This window comes from Calonectris borealis, chromosome 2, assembly GCF_964195595.1.
Source record: "Calonectris borealis chromosome 2, bCalBor7.hap1.2, whole genome shotgun sequence".
Taxonomy (NCBI): Eukaryota; Metazoa; Chordata; class Aves; order Procellariiformes; family Procellariidae; genus Calonectris; species Calonectris borealis.
The window spans coordinates 23378487-23395006 of record NC_134313.1 but is presented as its reverse complement, the minus strand read 5'-3'; the positions used below and the strand labels follow the sequence as shown (position 1 = coordinate 23395006).

Here is a 16520-nt window from a genome sequence, read left to right as displayed (position 1 = left end):
CGAGAGTCTGAGTATTGAAGGTTTTCAACCAAGAACATGTTTTTCATTTTTTCCATTCACTGATCCATAACAGAATACTTAAAGTTCCTTTCATGTTGTCCTGTTTTGGCTGGGAAACTTTCTTCTTAGTAGGTGATATAGTGCTGTGTTTTGGATTTAGTATGAGAATAATGTTGATAACACACTCATATTTTAGTTGTTGCTAAGTAGTGTTTTCACTAGTCAAGAACTTTTCAGCTTCTCATGCTCTGCCAGGTGCACAAGAAGGGGGCACAGCCAAGACAGCTGATCAAAACTGGCCAAAGGGATATCCCATACCATATGACATTGTGCTCAGTAGATAAGCTGGGGGGAGTTGGCCGGGGGGCAGCAATCGCTGCTCAGGGACTGGTTGGACATTGGTCAGCAGGTGGTAAGTGGTTGCATTGCTTGTTTTTCCTGGGTTTTGTTCCTCTCTCTCGTTGTTTTCCTTTCCATTACAATTTATTATTGTTGTTGTTGTGGTGGTGGTTGTTATTGTTGTTGTTATTATTATTATTATTATTTTATTTCAATCATTAAACTGTTCTTATCTCAACCCATGAGTTTTCTCACTTTTGCCCTTCCGATTCTCTCCCCAGTCCCAGCTGCGGAAGGAGGGTGAGCGAGCTGCTGTGTGGTGCTCAGTGGCCGACTGGGGTTAAACCACGACATGTCAGCTACATAAAGATGCTTTCCAAGTGAATGTTTCAACTTGGGGAAAAAATAGTGGAAAGAGTTAGTTACACTGGACTTCTCCCTTATAAAGCAGATGTTAGCGTTACATTTTCAGGAAAGAATTACACTTAGCATGCTTGAACGATGAATCTACCAACTCATTTACTCTTGTAGTTGCTATGAGGAAGGAAATGGGAGTAAGTATAATGAGACCCTTAGTGAAAGACATTTTGTGGTGATATATAAAACCAGGTTACAATACCACTGTTTCCTTGGGAACCCCTCTTGTCTAACAGAACTGGAAAGGAACAGAAAGAAAAAAAGGGTATCAGAAAACTTATATTAATAACCCTACTGGTGACTGTACATTTAGATGACTTAGAGAAGCCACCAAAAGAAAGTATCATGTACCTTTGATATATGACTGGAGTGAATTTTCGGTTGCAGATTATACAGCGGAAGAACGATTCCAACAGAAGAATGTAAAACAGGGATGGGAATCTGTTTTTTCAGAGTATTGTAGTGAGTTCGGAATGAGAGCTGAGATGAACAGGAAGGGCAGGTACCTGGAGACACGTGAACGTGAAGGTCAGAATTTATAGATGTTTCACTCCTGAGGGAATTACAAATGAACACCCCTTAAAAATAAGTTTCATAAATGATCATACTACATGATAATAATTTGTCTTGTTGGTTGATTGTAGATTATTGTTGACACCATTACTCTGAAGTAGGTAGAGAAGTCTGTGCTCTGAGTATATTTTCATCAGTATGTCACCTGGGTAATGTAAATATCAGTAAAAGCATGAGACAATTCTGTGCAGGCTGACAGGAACATGAACAAATAATGTTTTAATTTAATTGCAGGAAAATGCGAGGAGTGATAGGTGGAACTGATGGGGAAAAAGAAGGTAGAAGCATAGAAAGGTCAAGTTGAACCATTTCTTCAGTGAGTCACAGGATGTCTTCTGCTCTGAATCTGCTCTCTCTTTTCAAAGCAAATAGCTAGATAATATATGGGGATTACAGTTCCTGTCCCTGGCTTTGTTTGTTTATAGTTACCCACATAATGGTACAGGATTTAGTGGGAAGAGGGCAAATACCAAGCAGAAAAGAAAGCTCTTGAAACTCAATAATCATGCTGAGACCAGTTATTCGTAATTTGTGGATGAAAAATCACAAGCGCGTTGAAATGATTACAGAAGCAGGCACTGTAAATCCAGAAAGTTCAGAGGTAAATATCCATCAGAAAGAAATTCAGATGAATGAAGCAATGCACAAAGAACTGTAGTGATGTCTTGCAACCAAAACTACAGCCAGAATACTGTTAGTGTTTATGGTTGAGACATGGCATGAAATATTTTTGAAACAACTGTGTAACCTGACAAGGTGGAGAGATTGCTTTCAAGTGGTCTGGTTCTTTTTAATTATTCTTAGAAGCGATTGAGTGGTTTCTCTCTTTCCTCACTTCCCCAGGATAAGTCCCCAAAGGGATCAGTCCAGTTAATTCTTCCATTCAACATTTATAGATTGATAAGGACTGTACTATCTTTGGTAATCTGATGACACACAGTTCTACATTTCCTCCTCTTTTTGACTTCGATGCCAGATTTATCTAGTGCCTGGAAGAAACAAGGAACTGGGTGAGAGCCAGCTGGCTGGAATCCAGTCCGAAAGGTAAAGGTGATGTGGACTGGAACAGCAGAATGCTTTCAGGACTTGATGAAAAATCGTATCGTTTATTTTACAAGGGTATCTGCTTAAATATAGTATGCTCAGTTTCTATACAATGGTTTATGTATAATAACAGAAGGTCTATTATACATAATTTTACATCAAGAAATGGAACACGCTCCTTTCAGCTAAGGATGCCAATGACATCTCTTAGACAAAATTAAAATTTGATGAATATATGTGCAAGATAATAGGTATGGATTACCGTTAAGACTTGCTTGTGGAACCAGTTTGGAACCACAGCCAACTATCATGTCCTTCTGGTGATCTGTTCCTCCAGAACTTGTTTTCCCAAAAGAATGATGTCTTCAGCCCAATATTGCATGCAGAACTCTTTAGCTAGTGGAGCTACATCCTCAAATTTATTCTCTGTGGAAATACAGCTAATGAGAATCAGGATACTTTCAGGAAGATGACTTCTTTTTTCAGGCCTTTGCACCTGGTTATAAGTTGATGTCATAGTCCATTAGAAATAATGCCAGCTCCAGGAATGTATGATCTGTGGTGGAGATTTCAAACTGTCCAAACTAAACCTTACAAAACCACTTTATTATTACTACATGCACTTATATGATATCCAACACTGGTGTGAAATAAGAGTTATGTCTCATAATGTGAAAGAACAGCAGGTAAGAACTCTGCTGTCTGTAAATAGATTGAAAACCTACAGATCTGGATTGAATTGTTTATTCAACGTTCTTGGATAGGTTATTTCCCGTTTATTTTGGGCATTGTATGATTCTTTTTCCAGAAATTATTTCTTGCCATCAAAATGATGGCTCAGGTGGGGGATTTAGAGGTAGCAAAAGTGTTTTGACAGGTTTATTCCACCACTGCCTGGTTTCCGGGGCAGGAGGAGGACTTCCTTCTCCATCCTTCTCTCATCAGTGTCACATTCCTGCTCTTCTGGGTTGGAGGACTCTGTCCAGACAGACGCTGGGGCAAATTTCACACCTTGCGTTGGCTGAAGGACACTCCAGCAGGACGTAATGTAGGCCGTCGTGGAGCAGCTCTGTCGGGCTGGACCCGCACGGCCGAACAGCGATGCCGTTCCCGGCGTGGGGGAGCCGGAGGCCCGCCCGGCGCCCGCCCCACCGCTCCCCCCGGCGTGGCTCTCCGGTTCTCAGCCTAAACTGCAGAGCGCGCCGTCGGGCCTTCGAGGGGACGGGGCTGAGGCGGCCCTGCCGCTCTCCCGGGCTGCTTCCCCCCTCGCCTTTCCCTCCTCCTCCTTCTCCTCCTCCCGGGGGCCTGCGCTCCTCCCGCCAGCTCTTTCACCCCAGAGCTGCTCTCTGGGACGGGCCCGGCCGAGCGCGTGCCCCTCTCCGCCGGCGGCCGCGCAGCGTCTCCCCGCCCTCCCCCCTCGCCCCCCCCGCGGCCGCCGGCTCGGTCCTCCCAGCGCGTCGCCGGCGCCTTGGCTCCTCCTTGTCCTTCCTCGCGTGATTTTTATCGCGTCCATTTTTTGTGCGGGGATAAATAAATAAATAAGGACAGCCGCCGCCCGCCCCCCGCCGCCCCCCGCCCCCCAGCCCCTGCTAGGGGCGGCAGCCGGGCCCCGTGCCCCGCGCCGCTCAGGTGGGGGAGGTGGCTGGGCGATGCGGAGCCCCCTCCCGTGACTCCGGCTCTCCGCCATGCCATGGGTTAGGCGGACTCCATCCCGCAGCCGAGAGGCCACCGGCCAAGCGAGGCGGCGGCAGGAAGCAGCGCGGCCCGGCCGAGGAGCGGCGGCGGGAGGCGGCGGCGGCGGGAGGCGGGCGCGGCGCCCCGCGGCCCCCTCCATGGACGGCGGCGAGGAATTATGAGCCGCGGCCGGCGGCCGGGACTGGCGCTCGCCCGCTGGGGCTTCCTCCGCTGCGCGCCCCGGGGCGCCGGGGCTCCGCTCTCGCACGCCCCCCGCCTCGCGCCCCCGGCAGCCTCTGCCCCCGTCTCCAGCCCCCCCGGCGCTGGCTCCGTCCCCCCTCTCCCCGCTGGGTGCTCGGGGTTGGGGTAATCTCGCTCGCACCCAAACCACAGCGCTCCCGCTCCCGCTCCCGGCGCTAATCCTGCCCTTTCCCCTCTCCCTCTCCACCCCGCCTCCGGCCCTTCCTCTCCCGGCGCTGCCCTTTCTCCTCCCCGCTCCCCCTGCTCGCCCCCTGGGCCCCGCCGTCCCCGTCCTCCCCGCTGCCCCCGCCGAGCCGGCGGCGGGGCGGGTGGGTGCGAGGTCGGGGCTGCCGGCCACCCCGCCCCTCCCCGGCGGGGCCGTCATTAGGCTGCCGGTTGATTACAGGGTATTGATTTGTATGTGCTTCTCCCGGCGCCGGCGGCGGCCGCTCCCGCTGGAGTCAGGGCAGCGCTTCCCGTCGTGGCGGTGAGCTCCCACCAAACATGTCGGCTCCCGCCGGGCCCCGGGGCGGCCCCGCTGCTCCTCAGCCTCCTCAGCCCGAGATGCCCGACCTCAGCCACCTCACGGAGGAAGAGCGGAAGATCATTCTGGCCGTCATGGACCGCCAGAAGAAGGAAGAGGAGAAGGAGCAATCCGTGCTCAAGTAAGGGCGGGCGCATCCCTTCCTCGTCCTCCCGGCCCAACGGGCGCGGAGGTCCCTTCCCCGGCCTCGGGGGCGGCACGGCACGGCCGGGGCGGGAGAGAGGAGCCGGACGGCCGGGGGCGGGCGGGGGTGTCTCTCGCCGCCGGCCGTGCTCCGGCGGCTGCTCGGCGCCGGGCGAGTGTGGGGCGCGGCGGGGGGGACCTGCCGCCGCGGGAGCGGGCAGAGACGGGACCGGAGGCCGCCGGGCCGGCAGGGCGCCACGGCCCGGGCTCGCCGCCTGCCTCAGTCGCGCTCCGCGGGGCGGGCGGCGGCGCGGCAGCTCCGGCTCCGCACGCCCCGGCGCTGGCGGGGGCAAGGCGCCCAACATGGCCGCACAGGTGCCGTTCTCACCCGGCGTGTGCCATCAGGAGGAAGGGGGGGGTGGGTCGAGGCGGCGGCTGGGGGCGGATCGGCGGCATCGGGCCCCATCCCGGGGGCGCGGCGGGCTCCGGGCTGGCGGCGGCGGCCCTGCCCAGCGCTAGCGCGGCCGCCCGGGGCGGAGAGGGACCGCCGGGGCCTAGGCTCCGGCCGTCTCGCTGGGTGGGTTTGCTACAGCCGCCATCTTCCCCCGACAACGTGTCTGCCGCCCGCCCCCGCCCCGCTGCTCTTTCCAAGCGTAAGCCCCGGCGCCAGGGGAAGCGGGGCGCCCGGCCGCCCGCCCGGCGCGGGCATGGGAGGCGGCGGCGGCCGCGGCCGGGGTCCAGCACCGAGAGCTGTCCGCGGCGGCCGGGCTCCAGCACCGGGAGCTGTCCGCGGCGGCCCGGCTCCAGCACCGGGAGCTGTCCGCGGCGGCACCGCCCCTGCAGCCCTGTGCGGGGCTGGGCGGCCCCGGCCCGGCGGCGCGGGGTCTCGTCCTGCCGCTGCTGCCCGGGCGCGGCGCGGAGCACGGGGGGACGGGGAAGCGTGAGCTTTCCCATTGCGCTGAGCCCCAGCCGCGAGGGGGAAACCGGTCGTGCTGGAGGCGCGGCGGTCCTGCTCTCGCGAGCGGCGGGGGTCGTGTCCGGCCCTAGCCTGGCTGGGAGGCCCCCAGTAAACTCAAGGAAACTGTTCTCCCTCCGTGGCAGAGTAATCACGCTGTCTTCTAACGGCTTAAAAATAAGCAAAGCTACTACTGTCGTGGACATGACTTTCATGAGTGCAGTGAAGCTGAAGCATTAAGCATTTTTTTACACCAAAATTAGTATCGTGTCTTGGACATGTTAACTGCAGCTGGCTCTTCAGTACCTGGAAGCTGTCTTCTGGGCTTTAGTTACTGACTTTGGAAGTCTGTTTCCAAGATTCGTTGCATTATTGTTAGCATCATAATGAAAACCTCAGATACCGTTTGTGTGACAGCTACTAAGCTGTGAGGTGATCTCCTAAAAACATTTCAATGTCTGTTTAAAAAGGTTTTTTATTGGGTGAACATTTTGAAGGATGTCAGTGTAATGTAAGCACTGGAAATAAAGTGCCATACTCTGTTTTATCACTACCTCTTAGTCTTCTGCTATACAATGTGCTTCTATTTTGGTACTTTTATTTTAAAGCAATTTAGATTCCTTTACATTGCTAAATTGTGTGGCACATAAAATAGATGCAATTTTTTTTCTAAAATTTCTGCACTCTTAAAAATTATTAACAAAGAAGGAAGTGGAAAATTATTCAAGTTGCAGTTTAAATATGTAATAATAGCATTACAGTTTTAAAGAAGTCTCCTGGCAACTTGTGTTGCGGATGATAGTATTTATGATCCAATATAAAGTATGATTTCAGTATGACACTAGGATCAGCTTGAACTGTTAAGCTTACAAATGAAGAATAAACTGTTCTCAAGTAATGACAAGGTAAAACCAACTTAAGAAATGAAACAGAACTGTTTTCATTTGTAATCTTCAGAATCTTGGAAGCAGACAATGGACAAAAGAAAGGTCTTCATCAAATCTAAAGATAGACTATAAACTTCATGTGGGGTTTAGTTTCCCATTATGTCTCACTAAAGCTTCCTCGAGTTCTGTGTAAGCCGTGAGGGAAATAGTATGGCGTAAAGTTTATACACAAAGGATAGCCTAAAACAGCTCTCTTAGGAAAATGCTGTTGTCAATGGAATTTGGATAGATGGCCCACAACATTTCACAGGATACTGAGAAGTGATCTGTTGTCAGATGAATAACTCACCAGTTTCATTTTTCTTAAAGTGAAATGGCTCTTTGAACCGTCAGGTACATATTCTGAAAATATCTACAGATTTATTAAGCACATTCCTCCACAAAAGTCTTACCAGAGCTTGTTCTGCATTTTTAGGTAGGTATTGCTGAGTTTAATTCTCTTGACAGATGTTTTCCTTCTGTCAAGAGAAGAGAAAGAAGAAAGAAAAAATCCCATATTTATATGAATGAACTACTGTTATTGCATAGAGATAAATATAGAGCCAAATCCTGCAGTCTTTGTTAAAGTGTAATTCTCCTCGAAGGCAAGCTCCTTTTGAAGTGGAAGGTATTTTTGTCTGACTAAGCAATAAAATTGTGCCATTTCATTCCATGGAGAAATATGGAAGGATAAAAAAAGATGCTGAAAACAAGAGTTGACATTTAGAGATATTATCACAAGAACTGTTCAAATGTTGTAGAAAGGGGCAAGCATGGTTTTCCTTTAATTTTTTTTGAGGATTTATGGCGATTGAGTGTCAGTATGAATGGCTAGTCCCTGGACTCTACTTCCTTTCTCCATTCTATTTCTATTTTGTGCTTTTCAAATTTTTTTGCTGTGCCTGTCACTGTGGTATTTGAGCATCTTCCAAAAGTGCATTAAGTAGTGTGACTCACATCTGTAATGTGGACTATTTATTCTTTTCCTTTCACTCCCTGGGGTAAATATGTGTGGATTTAAAATAGATACATAACTTCTTCTCCTTATGCTTGTTTTACTCTTTTGGGGGGAAGGAAATGCAGATGGTATTGAGTTGTAATCTGTAGCAACTAATAGTTATCAGGTCAGCATGAATTCTTGCCAGGATTTGCTGGAACATGATGGCACGGAAAGCAGAAGCTTTCCAGATTTGCTCTCTCCTTTGGCCTGGTTCGGTCTGTGAAATACACCTAGCCACAGTTGTGCACTGTGTTCCTGTGGCAGAGCTTCCGCTTTAAAAGTAGGATGGGCAGCAAACTCTGCTGCTTCGACTGTCTCTCTTCTGGAATTTTTGGGACCCTTGGAATGCATTTTGAATGTCATGTACCAAGAAGGTGCCTTTTTGACAAGGTTATTGAACGTATATTTTGCATAATATTTAATATGCAATAGTGCATGACACTCAGAGAGAGTGAATTTATGTCTGTACACTGAGTGTAAGTCCTTCTCTGCCATTACAGGAATATTTACATATTTTCAACGTTTATCTTTGTGAGTGTTTTACTTTCATGCATACAGCATAGAACTTTTGATGATGGCTTTTCCTTTACATTATGCACATCCTTCCTCTTATAAATTCTAGTTTTGTGTGTGTAAGCTTTCTAACAGATTTTAGATAACACATTTCCTCTATATGCATTGATTTATGGGATCAGTCTTGTGCTTTTTTGTTTTTCATTTGTACTTTATTTCTATATCAAAGGACTGGCTTGAAAGGGTGCACGCAGAAAAAAGATTTGTAAAAGATACTAGGATGCTGACATTATTTGTAAAGACTTATGTTTCAGCCTGTGTGATATGTGCACTTTTCTACTTGCACTATCATGAGTTTCCAGCTCCTTTGCCTAACTATTCTAAAGATAAAATGCTCTCCTTGTAAAGTCAGACTCGCAGCTCTGAAAATACATGCATTTCAGCTTTTCATGCGTATGGACAATTTGGCCCAGTAGAAGGCAGGTTTTTCCAAGAGAAATTTCATTATGAAATCATCCAGTTTTTCATATAATTGCAAAGCATCACCTCATTTACCATGAGGTCCTTATAAAAGATCTCTTTTGTATGTGTGTGTGGCTGAACTCAACTGGCATTGTCATCTGTTTTATCTGGAGGGAGAAGACAGATGGAAACACGGTGGGCTAGGTAGAGAATGGTGGCTCTCCGTTAGCCACCATTGTCAAGTCCAGAGTAAGCTTTAGGAAGGCAGGGCTGACTGCAGCCTTGCGTGTGCTCAGTTGCTGTGTCCGTGATTGCACAGCCATGGTAAAAATTGGATAGCTATACTGACTGAAACAAAATCTCTGACAAGCAGACCTCAGAGAAGCTAGACTGTGTGGGCTCTGTATGGCACTGTGGGTGAGTGAGATGTGGGGCAGGATCTGGGCCTGGGGGAGAGGAAGCAGTAGATTGATGGCTGTGAGTCACAGCAGTGTAAATATCCGCCTCACAAAGCTATTGTACTGCTTTATAAATAATTATCCTGCTTTATAAATAATCAACTCTGATTTACCCAGCTTTAAAACCATTGTACATTTAGGATTTGGATTTCAGGGCTGGAGGGATGAAAGACATGTAGGTGGTGATTATTGTTTTTGTTTTTTGAAAATAGAGATACACATATGGGAATTTGCAAAGTTTATAGGGTAATGCAAAAAGATTTGATTTTGGCTGGATAGTAAACTAGGACTCCAGAAAATGTTAGTTGTTTAAGTCATGCTTCCATAACTTTACATTGCGTTTTGTTTGAATCCGGAATGCTGATCAGCACAGTCGATTGCTATACCACTCATCATTTTGCTCTTCTTTCTATGTATTATAAAATAAAATATGATCAAGGTGACTTTAAAAGTAATAACTTTATGCAGTGTAAAATAAGTGATAGTGAAAGTTATACAAAAATATATAATTGAGGAAGATAGTTGTCCCCTTCACTGCCCTGCCCTGCCCTGCCCTCTTCCCTGCCTTTTCCCTGCCCTTTTCACTTTCTACTACCTCATGCTCCACTCCCTCCTAATATTCTTTATCATCTCCCCTTTCTTTTGTTTTAACAATTTGTACTGCTTTTTGGGCATCTCTCAAAATTGTCATTATTCCTTACTCTTCACTCTTACCACATGCTTAGACATTTTATACTGTAGATAATACTTGTCAGGGTGTTACAACTTGTACCATTTGCTCTTTGAGAAGGCCCAGTGTTTACAACTGTTCTTTAAAGCATCTAGCACACTTTTGGGCACTGTCTACAAATAATAGCAGTAGTACTTCCTCTTAGTGACTAAGCAGAATGCATTTGGAGATTGTACAGACTGGCAGTTACACTAATTACTGGGTTTGCTAATATTAATGTTGGGTAACATTTCAGAAGACTGCCATAGTGCTGATGTTCCTGCATTCAAAAAGTACAAGCAGGATGGGTTGGATGTAGAAAGGCCTGACATCATATGGGGCCGAAAAACAGAAAAGCTGTTACAGGATTTAGTTAACAAAGAACCCCCAAAATAGTTATTTAACACCAGCCAGTATGTGCTTTCTGAAATCTTGTCAAATAAATCTGCTTTTGCATTCTTTGAAACAAAAAGAAGAAAACATTAAATTTTACATCTTAAAGACAAGTGAGTGGATCATACTTTAAAGTGCTGGGACTGTATCCTAGGAAGTGGTGACTGGGTGAACTTTGGTGGTCTCTGGAAGTGAGGTTAGGGGGATGAATGGTCCATTCTGGATTTTGTCTGCATGCATCTGTGAGCTGGGTAATGTCTAAATAAGTGAGAATGTCAAATAATTGATTTTTCCATTGAAACAACAGCTTAATTAGTGTATAAATTGTAAGTGCAAAAATACACAGAAGTGATAGGTTACTACAGAACTGATATAAAATGTGTTTTTACGCTGCCAATGAAGTTTTAAAATACCTGCAGCATATTTGAAGTTCCATAATAAGGAGAAAAAAGTAATATAATGGTATGAACTTTGAAACTTAATCCAGTGGAATGTGAAATTAGCCATGTATATAAATATTCAGTTTTTATCTATAAGGTAGACTTGACAGTCGTGGGAATTTTCTTCAGCTGAATGCCATCTCTCACCCCTCTGCTTTACTGGCTTCCTTAAAGTTTTACTATTGTATTCACAGTCAATCAGAAGGCTATGAAAGTTTCTAAGTCCATTAGGCCTACCTTTGCCAAGAAGGATTTTTTTTGTGTTGCTGTCTTTCCTTTTTTCCGAACATCTTCTCTGATGGCTTTTTTGACAGGAACTTGGGGAGGTAAAACCCAAAAGAACACAAGAAGTTATATACTTGTTTGACTGCAACAGACATTACACCTTAACAATGAGCTTTGAGGTGTGGATGATTTTTTGAGTTAAGATTAGATCATATGGGTTGTCTTAATCATATGTCTTACTATATCATGGTTAATAGCTACAAGTTATCATAGACAACCTAATCTCTTTAAAAGAGAGCAACAGTGAGTCCTCGTAATTTAGACTCATAAGCAGGAAGAATCTCTTTAAATACTAATTGTTGAAAAATGTCATTCAAAACCAGTTGTTTTTCAGATGAATTAATTCATATTAGAAATCTTAAGTTCAAATCAAACCACATTGTTTTCAATGCTCACTGAGTTTAGATTTTGTCTCTTTTACAGGACTATGTGGTGTAACAGAAGGAACTGTTACGTCCTTGAAGTGTACCCTCTGTTGAGGGTATATTATAGTTTATTAATAACAACAGTTTACATCTAATCTGGTGGTGCTTTTGTAAACTCAGTAAACTCCGGCAACTGCATCTCGTGATTTGTTAAACTTCTGGTGATACAATAAAATTGCAGAATCAGTGCTGTGCTGAAAAGCTGCTTCTGCATGACATTATGTTTGACTGTTTCCTCATGTTGTTTCTCCAAGGTATTGTCTTGAAGCTGCAAAGGGATCAGTCAGGACTGAGATCATAAGAGTTAATATAATAGTACAAGATTGTACAGGGGAGTAGTAGTGCATTTAAGAAGTTAATACGTATCATTTTTGGAGAGTAAGCGTTCAAAGTAATTTATACTGTTCTCTGCTGTTTTCATTGAAGGTGGAAGACAGTTCTTTTATAGTCTTGAATTCAAATATCAGCTATCATTACATTTCTCTGCCTAAACATGTTTGCAGAGTGATCTTAGTTGCATGTTGATAAACTGAAACTAAATTAATGCATTTTGATAGGGGAGGAGTTTATAATAGTCTACTTTATGTATCTTTTGGAGTTTTGAAGTTTTGATGTGAGAGCCTAAAGAATATCTTTGATTTAGACCTTAAACTTTTTTATTAAAATCATAGTGAGATATCCTGTTTGTTCTAGCAGGAGTTAGTGAGAGCTGAACTTGTGTTTCAAAAAAGTCCGAGTGCTTCTATTTAGAAAATTCACAAGGAAAATCTTTAAACTTTAAATAAAACGTAAAAAAGTTATTTTCTTTCTACTGTCTGTATGGGGTTGGTTCTTTCTTCTTAAATCTCATATGAAGTTGTTTAAATACTTCCTGATAACTTATTCTTTCTTTATTTAACATTAATATTTTTAAGGTGAGTGGTTTCTTACAGCAAATATTGTATTGTATTTGTACATAGAATATCTCACAGGTCATATAGCATTACTAGGTATTTGATATAATGTGGCATTTTTGTTCTATGTATTTGTGAGGGCAGCCTTTCTTTAGAATGTGTATTATCTTAAGCATATGAGGGACATCAAATGTTCTGACCTTTAAATAAAATTGCGAGAAGTAGTCAGCCTTTTTTGGAAAATGTTTTGCAACCATCTTTCATATAACTTTTCAGAAATGAGTACTGCAGTGTGTCAGCAAGAAATCTTTTTCGTTATACTGTTACTCTAACTCTTGGTGCATTTATACATTTTTCTCTTTGCAGAAAGGATGAGTGAGAAGTAATGCTTTTAAAGCTGTTTAAAGCCCAGATAACCAGAAAATAGGGCTGGTTGGGACCTCAAGAGGTCTTCCAATTCATCCTTTGCCTCAAGGTATGACTATAAGATAGTAATTCCTGACACTTATTTATCTAATCCAGTGATTCCCAACTGTGAGGGCCCACATAGCCAGTGAAATAAATAGGCTTCATGGCCGACGCAAGGGCACATAACAGACAACACACAGAATTCGAGCTAATCCGCTCTGCAAGAGCTGTGCTGCCTACATAGGAGAAGGTGACGAGTGGGCCAAACAGATCTTAGGGTAAAGCTCTTAGATCCAGTATGAAACTTTTACAGTTTTTTCAAATGATAGTTTACTACTGAAAGGTATGATAACAATGAATCCAACTACTGACCTAACCAGGGACGGAGATTCCTTGAAATCCCTACGTAACTTGCCTCGATTACTCAGTCATTATCTTTACTATTAGATTTTTTTCCCCTACTGCTAAACCTAAACCTCTTTCTTGCCATTTGCTACTTACTCTGTCCTCAATGGAAATGCAGAGCAGTCTGTTATTTTTCTGTTTGCAGCAACCTTTTATATATTTCACAAATGTGATCATATCTCCTCCTGTAGATTCTTATCATCTCCTTTCTGTAGACTCAACAGGTCATATTTTTTAGACTTTTGACCATTCTTGTTGCTGTTCTTTATAGACTTTCTAACTGATCTTTTTTGAAATACAATGTCTAAAACCAGAAACAGTATTCCAGACAAAAGCTTATGGGGAGGGCACAAGGATAACACAATGTGTCTTGCGCAGAACACTTTCCTTGTACAGTCAGTGTCATGTGTATTTGGGTTTTTTGTTGTAATATGGCATTATGGACTCATGGCCAGCTTGTGATCTACTATACCTTCAACATGCTTTTCTGCAGAACTGCTGTTGAATCAGTCATTCCTCATTTTGTATTTTGAAGTTGATTACCTCAGCTATGCATAGAGTTTGTCTTCATCCGCGTTGAGTTGTATTGTGTCTGTATCAGATGCCTCTTATGAATTTTGCATTAGAGTGCTTAAATAAAATGTACAAACAGCCCTTGGAGTAAGAACAAGGATTTGCCTCTAGAGTATCCTAATCACAGAGCTATTTAGACTTTCTCTTGCTTGTCCATACCTTCACATTTCTGACTGCACAGTTGCACCACTTCACTGGTAGGGTGCAGAATAATCTTATTCCAGTTTTGCCCATAGCTTGTTCATTAGAGAAGAGAGAGCTGTGTTCAAATCTCCTCAAGCTGAGAAGGGTCTACAACACAGGTCTTGCATTTCCTTGGAAAGACATAACAGCTACATTATTGTAAATGAAACAGTTGCGTCCTCTGCTATATTTATTCAGTCTGTGGAAGCTGTTGGCTGACTTGCAACAAATTTGACAAAAAAGTTGAGGTCCCAAAGATACTTAATTAGTAAGGGTCTAATGAAAATAAGTAGATGGGTAGTGGAAAGGGATTGTTCACACTCCTGACTGTGGAAAAGTCTGCTCACACCATATTACATACCAAGAAGAGAGAACGAAACATAAACATAAAAATAAATCATGAGCTGTGAGTCCTCGTGAAATTAGACTTCTTTAGGTTCAGCTCTCATAGAACTGCTTGGTTAATGAAAATGATTGCCTCAGTTTTGGTATCTTTTTCATTCCCGTGTTGCAACATTTAGAGCTTGGGTTAAGGATTGAGTCCAGAGAATCTCTGGGATTCTTCTGAGCAGATGTGAATATCTACAGTGTAAGACATCTACATCTGAAATAACTTAGATACAATTTAAAGCAAATGGAAATAAAGAGGTGCCCTTAGCGTGTGATCCATCTCATCTTAAATTAGACATTTCAAATAGGCTGGATGAATTGCAGAGCCTATTTCTGGCTATGGACTTAAAAAGAAGATAGAGTGAATGCGTCAGATGAAGAGGTCTACCTTGTAGACGTCGTGAGTTAGGTAAGTTGAATCTCACCCTCAGAGTTCTGCCTTTGAGAGTAACTCTTTGCTGTTTGGTCTTATAAGAATGCCACAGCCACTTTCCCTACTGGCACTGACTTTTATGGTTCTCTAGATTTCTTTAAAAGCCTGTTTGTCAATCTGCATCTTTTGCTTATATTTCAATCAATTATTAATTAGGACATGCTCATTTATCCATATCTTTACTATTTGAGACTCACTGCTGGGAACCTGAGTATGTTTCCCTTCTAGACCAAGGTTATTCTTAGGATTTGGTATATCTTTTATACTAAATTCAGAAAGCCTTCGAAGAATGAGATCTAAAAGAAGACCTTGGAATACAAGATCTTTCCAGCACGTGGGACTAAGCATACCTATCAAGAAAAGTACATTGCAAAGAAAATCTTCACATGCCATTCACCAATAAGAATGATTAGTGGATATTTTAAGCCAGAAGATAGAATCTCATAGCTGAAGCTAGTCTGATTGCTAGGTGAGAAGTTACAAGCACAGGATTTGCCTACTACTTGTAGACTTAAAACAGTGTAACATTAAGACCCAAAGAAAACTCTGTAAACTCAGTTTAAGTTGATAATTTCTTTCCATAACTCACACATGATCTCTCTTTTGCTATGTATCAATGGCAGTTAGAGAGATTTCAACATATGCTTTGAATATCTTCTATACTTTGAATTTCTTCTTTTCTTCCAGTTAGCCATTGCTTTAACAATATTTGTTTAGCTACTGTGTATTTACAAGTTGATAGGTCACTTTTGATAGTAGCCTGTTAAAAACATGCTATTGAATTGCTATGCATTCTGAATTCAGCACTTTCTTGCTTGAAAAGCCTGGATAAACGGGTATCTGTGGAAGATGTTGTGTGGTATAGAAATCAAATATATTTTTGCTGAATCAGGTCCTAAGAGAGTTTGGGAACATGGGTTTTGATTCAGCATGCCTTCATTAATTTGGTTAGTCATTGCGATTATGATTCATTTCATTCTGTGTAACCGACTGCTGCACAGTAAGTGACAGCTGAACCATGTATTATCTAACAGCTAGAAAAATAGCATCACTGTCACATTTAGAAGGCTGAGGATTATACTTTCCTTGAACACGTGTTTTGTACTAAAGTTAAAATGCTTCGGGAAAATCTTTTTTCAAACTACTTGTAGCATTACAGATATGAAATACCACAGTAAACAATATCAACTATTTAAAAATAACAACTTAATTTTAGTTTATGAATAGAATGAAGCTTCTTGTTCTGATTTTTAATAATTTATTAGCTTTTTGGATTGGTTGTAAAATTATGCCTGTGAATGCTTTGCTGATAGTCTGATTTACATATAAGTGGTAGGTTTGAGGAGCTAAATTTAACTGAATGGGAAATGTTTCTCAAGTGCTGATATTACTTCCATGCTAATATATATCACATCAGAAGACATTTCAAGTGAAGCAGTAATTTTAATTATTCTGCTAATATTTACCAAAAATGCCAGGGAAATTCGAAAGTTAGCAGGTTGTAAAGTTAAGCAAAACCCCAATATGATTGAAAGAAAATTGTATTTTTACCCAGTATCCACATTTCTTTTTAAAAATTGTATCTTCCATGTTTAAAAATATGTATCAGAAAATCCAAATATATTTTTTATTGCCCTGTTTATGGTTTATCTGAAAAAATGCTGTAGAGGGTGCTGTGAAGGCACTGAGACAAGAAAAGGTATTTTCAGGGTATA

At 43.3% G+C, this 16520-nt stretch overlaps 1 protein-coding gene across 1 annotated transcript in view; it reads left to right on the top strand.

Moving 5' to 3' along the window:
- The first annotated feature begins 4672 nt into the window (after positions 1-4672).
- RIMS2 (regulating synaptic membrane exocytosis 2) overlaps positions 4673-16520 on the top strand; it is a 484675-nt gene continuing 472827 nt past the window's right edge. The window contains exon 1 of the mRNA XM_075141296.1: positions 4673-4952. Within this exon, the coding sequence (XP_074997397.1) occupies positions 4792-4952 (161 nt within the window). The 5' untranslated portion in view covers positions 4673-4791. The remainder of the gene's footprint in view (positions 4953-16520) is intronic.